The sequence below is a fragment of the Atractosteus spatula genome (assembly GCF_055471065.1).
Source record: "Atractosteus spatula isolate fAtrSpa1 chromosome 10 unlocalized genomic scaffold, fAtrSpa1.hap1 SUPER_10_unloc_1, whole genome shotgun sequence".
NCBI lineage: Eukaryota > Metazoa > Chordata > Actinopteri > Semionotiformes > Lepisosteidae > Atractosteus > Atractosteus spatula.
This window is the reverse complement of record NW_028296612.1, coordinates 4,731,051-4,736,530: the sequence shown is the minus strand read 5'-3', so window position 1 is coordinate 4,736,530 and position 5,480 is coordinate 4,731,051. Positions and strand designations below refer to the sequence as shown.

General features: G+C 51.2%; 1 protein-coding gene across 1 annotated transcript; it reads right to left on the bottom strand.

The window, feature by feature from the left end:
• Positions 1-284: 284 nt before the first annotated feature.
• Positions 285-4,152, bottom strand: LOC148813562 (uncharacterized). The gene is made up of 7 exons (XM_088908050.1): positions 4,086-4,152; positions 3,555-3,590; positions 3,199-3,471; positions 1,930-2,226; positions 1,338-1,463; positions 638-736; positions 285-298 (listed from the first exon to the last, which is right to left on the bottom strand). Exons 1-7 carry the CDS (start codon positions 4,150-4,152, stop codon positions 285-287), a joined length of 912 nt encoding a protein of 303 aa, XP_088764176.1.
• Between the last annotated feature and the right edge of the window lie 1,328 nt (positions 4,153-5,480).

The following is a 5,480-nucleotide window of genomic DNA, read 5'->3' as shown; positions in this document are numbered from 1 at the left end:
ATGCTTTATTTCGGGATTTACTATATTTACTACAAGCTAACATTTGCGATACAGTGTGTATAATAATGTAGCATCATGAATATATCTAGTGCAATGTTTACTATCAGGGCTAAGCTAACATTCTGAGATAAGGCTTGGCTGTATCATACAACTCTTTGACAGCATATTAGCCGAGATCAGGAGATTCAGAAGCCAGACTCGGTAGTGAGAAGGTTAAACAATCAGTTCCTGGTGTCAAGTTCAGTCCAGGATTCTTCTGTAGGGAAAATCATATGGAATAACAATCAGTTCTTGCTTACTGGAGCAACAGAATTCAACTGACTGAGACTGAGAGTGTCTGAACACAATATTTCTGGAGTTTACAGCCTGTGGACAGACCTGCTCTAGACTGACTCCACTGCTCTGTTACTGGAGTTTACAGCCTGTGGACAGACCTGCTCTAGACTGACTCCACTGCTCTGTTACTGGAGCTTACAGCCTGTGGACAGACCTGCTCTGGACTGACTCCACTGCTCCGTTACTGGAGTTTACAGCCTGTGGACGGACCTGCTCTAGACTGACTCCACTGCTCTGTTACTGGAGTTTACAGCCTGTGGACAGACCTGCTCTAAACTGACTCCACTGCTCTGTTACTTGCCTGCGAGTTTGCTGTTCCTCCTCTTGGTATAGATGACGACTCCAACGACCAGAGGGATGATCAGGACAATGAAGAAGACGGTCAGTCTCACGGACAACACTGCAGCCGACACAAATGACACAAGAGTCGGTTTCATTATATTAAAGGTACTCATGACTTCCATCTAGACATCCGCCTGACCCAGACTCCCTGGTTGTTGACCGGCAGTGGCCTGGACTCTGCCCTTCAGCTGCCTGCCTATACTGTACAAGCTTCACTAAGGACATAAGCTGGTAAGACAGGTCACAGACATACACCGTCACTACCCACCTCCTCCCTGACTAAACATTTTGCAAAAACAGCCCATGAAGTCACTGACTGAAGTGCGTCTCCAGAGGACCCGGAGCCGAGAGTCACAGGTCTACATGTACAAGACAGCCGCTCAGAAGCTGAGAAACAGGGAGGCCTGGGGGGAGGGGGAGGGGGGGACAGTTCTGTCTCCTTGTCTGTCGCACCCATCTGGCCCTGGTGAGAGAGAGAGGGGGGTCTGTGTCTCTCAGCCCAGCCCCGTGTTTCCTGCGTGTCCTCTCTCAGGCAAACCCTCGAGTGTGAAGACAGGTCCGGACGCTCGCAGCCCGTTTAAACACCAGAATGGACACCCAGTGGCTCATGGACAACACAACACAGCCTGTGTCCATCATCGGCAGGGGCTGCTATGTACCTGTCACTGATGAGCTTGTCATTTCTGGTCCTGGTCCTGGCTCTGACTGGGTCACTGGTGTCTTCTCTGCTGGGGAGGTCTCTGTTCTCCCGGGTTTCTGAGGGGTCGGTCTTGCACCAGACCCATCTGGAGAGAAAGAGAGGATTCAGGAGCACATCAGGAAGGTCAGCGCTGTGACTGCTGACCAGGGTCAGCTCCTGGTCCGACAGTCTGCCCCTGCTTGTCCCTGCGCACTGCAGCTGTATTTAATACAGTATGTTTAACCAGGAAACCATGCAAGGAAACATTAACAACTATTTTATTCACACACTGGTGACAACATCTGTGAGACTCTCACTGCTCCCTCCTGTGTCAGACCACATCTCCACTGCCTGCTGTGGTCTGAGGGCTGCAGTCTCACAGTCACACAGAGGAACAGACAGACAAGCACCAGCAGCAGACTGTACCTGTGAGCAGAGTGGAGTATCTGTGTGTGAACTTCACTGCTCCCTCCTGTGTCAGACCACATCTCCACTGCCTGCTGTGGTCTGAGGGCTGCAGTCTCACAGTCACACAGAGGAACAGACAGACAAGCACAAGCAGCAGACTGTACCTGTGAGCAGAGTGGAGTATCTGTGTGTGACCTTCACTGCTCCCTCCTGTGTTACATCACATCTCCACTGCCTGCTGTGGTCTGAGGGCTGGAGCTTCACAGTCAGATTGGAGCTGCAGGGAGAGGAGCTGATCTGGTATCTGTCTCCCTGCAGCTCAGCTCCTGTCTCAGTCACCCAGATCACTGTATAAGAGTGTTGGTGTGAGGGACAGTGTCCAGGACCCCAGTAGAGGTCCAGGAGACAGTGCAGAGTCACAGTGCTGCCGGTCCTCAGCTCTGCCCCTGGAGAGACTTGAACTGGGAAACAGAGAGACAAGATCACAGGTCACAGAGCAGGACTGACTCAGGGCTGAGCAGAGAGGACAGAGCAGCTTCTCTGTCAAATATGCAAACACAGGACTTTTTAAGAAACGCTTTCAAACAACAAAATAAAAAAACAACAACTCAGAGGAACAGAAAAGGGCTTTGGAGCTAAACACTTGAAAAACTCTCTGTGGTTTTGAGTTTTGCCCCCTTGCTGGTGTGTGTGAACTGTCCCAGTTTGCGGACTGACTGTCTTGTTGTGTCACCGATCGCACACGCCTCAGTACAAAGACACACCACCAGGAGTTCCTGCACTGTCTGTGTGTTTACCGAACGCGTTCGCTGTAAGAGGAGTTTTAATGCAATTTCCCTGCAATTTCCCTCATGGGATCAATAAAGTATCTATCTATCCTTAAAATAAGAATAAACTGCTGTTTGTTTGAATGCAGCTGGTAGCAAACGTTGTGCACAGAGTGAGACACAGGCTGGCTGATAGGTCTCCGCTCCCCTGTGGCAGACTTTAAGAGCAAGGTATCCAACGGAGGCGACAGAATAAACAGAGGGCTCCTTGGTAATTATTTCCTGCCCCTATAATTATTTTATTCCCTAAATAAATAAAGCCTCGGGAAACAGTGTGATTCGATCAAACAGACGTCATCTGGTTGCTGCTGGGTCTCAGTCCAGCACAGGACTGTCAGCACGTCCGTCAACAGTGAAACCGTGTAGCGTCCCAGTCTGCCGCCCTGAGCGGAACAGGCACCTGACCATCTGAACGCCACCTTGTCCCTCTGTCGGTGTGTTTCGGGACGTCCCACAGAGGCGTTCTTTCGTGAGGAATCGTTGCCCGATTGTGTTTTTAATTCCGATGCGATGGCCAGCAGAATCCTGCTTTAAGACACAACACCTGGCTGAAATATCAGGAAAATATATTTGAGATTCGGCGGTATGAAACTGACAGAGACTTACTGGTGAGGAGGGACAGATAGACACGAGAATCCTCTCCTTGCTGCTGGTCATTGACATACTGCTGACAGATGTACAGTCCAGTGTCCTGTGTGCTGAGAGTGTGGACGTGCAGAGAGCAGTCAGACCCCAGACTCACTCTCCCTGGCTTCTGGTCTGTGATCCTCCCCAGAGTAACCAGTTCAACAGCTGCTCTCTGAGATCTGGACATGAAGACCCATGCAATTGTGGAACAGTCTGTCCTGATCACTCCTCTACAGGGCAGAGTGACACTCCCTCCCACAGTGGAGAAAAACACAGTGACACCTGGGGGAAGAAAATTAAATAATTAAATTCTCAATAATCTGTTAGTGTGACACTCCCTCCCACAGTGGAGAACACGTCGGGGACAACACCTGGGGGGAAACAGAGGGTCAATCTGGCCAGTCACGGTCTCTGTGGAGCCACAAAACCAACCAGGACAAGGCAAATGCATGTAATTCAACTGTATTTGTCATCATGCCTCCACTGGTGCATTGTATAGTGAAAAGTGTCTCTCAGGAGTCTCGCAGGTGCAGTATAGAAACAGGACAGCAGACAGTAACACAATAACAATAACAGTGTAAACAGCAGTACAGCATTGCACAAGCAGCAGCGTGATTCTCACGTTTTTCGACACGACGAGCTTCACTCAACGTGAAAAGACCGACTTGTTGAACTGGCTTAGAAAGACCATCACACCCTGCACCGTCGGGTGACAGGTTCTGTCAGGTCCCCTGATGACCAGCTCACATCGATCGCTGCACACGCTGGGGACAGGACTTCAAATAGCACTTCCTGCGCCGAGCTGCTGCACACCGCGGTTCCTCATTCTCTCAGCACCGGTTCTCACGCAGGAGGGAGGCTCTTACCTGTGCTGAGGTGAGCAGTGTTGAGTAGCAGCAGCAGCAGCAGTCCTCTCTCAGTGTCCACACTCATTCTCACCCTGTCCCTGTGATCACTCTCTGCTCTGTATCTCTCCAGGACAAGCACAGCGCCTCAGAGTGTGAGAGTCAGTGTCTTATACTGAGAGCTGTGACGCAATTTCCCTTACACTGCTGAGTCTCTTCTCCACAATTTATTTTGAACTTTGTGATAAATATACGTGTTTGAACGTACGGCGCAGTGAGACCGACACTTCCTGTCTCTTCAAACACGGGCTGAGTTTCTCTCTGTGGTCTGGACTCGAACCTGGGTTTCAAGGTCTGGGTCTGCGCTGCACTTCGTACATAGGTGAGCTGACACACACACACACACACACACACACACACACACACACACTAGTGCGGGTCAGTCTTGGTACAGTATCAGGCCCCAGTGTGTTGAGAGTGTGTAGCCCTGGGGTTGTGTTAGTGCGGGTCAGTCTTGGTACAGTATCAGGCCCCAGTGTGTAGAGAGTGTGTAGCCCTGGGGTTGTGTTAGTGCGGGTCAGTCTTGGTACAGTATCAGGCCCCAGTGTGTACAGAGTGTGTAGCCCTGGGGTTGTGTTAGTGCGGGTCAGTCTTGGTACAGTATCAGGCCCCAGTGTGTAGAGAGTGTGTAGTGCTGGGGTTGTGTTAGTGCGGGTCAGTCTTGGTACAGTATCAGGCCCCAGTGTGTAGAGAGTGTGTAGCCCTGGGGTTGTATTAGTGCGGGTCAGTCTTGGTACAGTATCAGGCCCCAGTGTGTAGAGAGTGTGTAGCGCTGGGGTTGTGTTAGTGTGGGTCAGTCTTGGTACAGTATCAGGCCCCAGTGTGTAGAGAGTGTGTAGCCCTGGGGTTGTGTTAGTGTGGGTCAGTCTTGGTACAGTATCAGGCCCCAGTGTGTAGAGAGTGTGGAGCCCTGGGGTTGTGTTAGTGCGGGTCAGTCTTGGTACAGTATCAGGCCCCAGTGTGTAGAGAGTGTGTAGCCCTGGGGTTGTGTTAGTGCGGGTCAGTCTTGGTACAGTATCAGGCCCCAGTGTGTAGAGTGTGTAGCGCTGGGGTTGTGTTAGTGCGGGTCAGTCTTGGTACAGTATCAGGCCCCAGTGTGTAGAGAGTGTGTAGCGCTGGGGTTGTGTTAGTGCGGGTCAGTCTTGGTACAGTATCAGGCCCCAGTGTGTAGAGAGTGTGGAGCCCTGGGGTTGTGTTAGTGTGGGTCAGTCTTGGTACAGTATCAGGCCCCAGTGTGTAGAGAGTGTGTAGCGCTGGGGTTGTGTTAGTGTGGGTCAGTCTTGGTACAGTATCAGGCCCCAGTGTGTAGAGAGTGTGTAGCGCTGGGGTTGTGTTAGTGCGGGTCAGTCTTGGTAC

What these genes read in the sequence shown, in the direction of transcription:
- LOC148813562 (XM_088908050.1), bottom strand. Translation starts at nt 4,152, where the DNA reads ATGAGTGTGGACACTGAGAGAGGACTGCTGCTGCTGCTGCTACTCAAC. An exon ending in CACTGCTCACCTCAGCACAG is followed by an intron (nt 3,591 to 4,085) that starts GTAAGAGCCTCC and finishes GTTTCCCCCCAG; the next exon opens with GTGTTGTCCCCGACGTGTTC. An exon ending in GTTCTCCACTGTGGGAGGGA is followed by an intron (nt 3,472 to 3,554) that starts GTGTCACACTAA and finishes CCACTGTGGGAG; the next exon opens with GGAGTGTCACTCTGCCCTGT.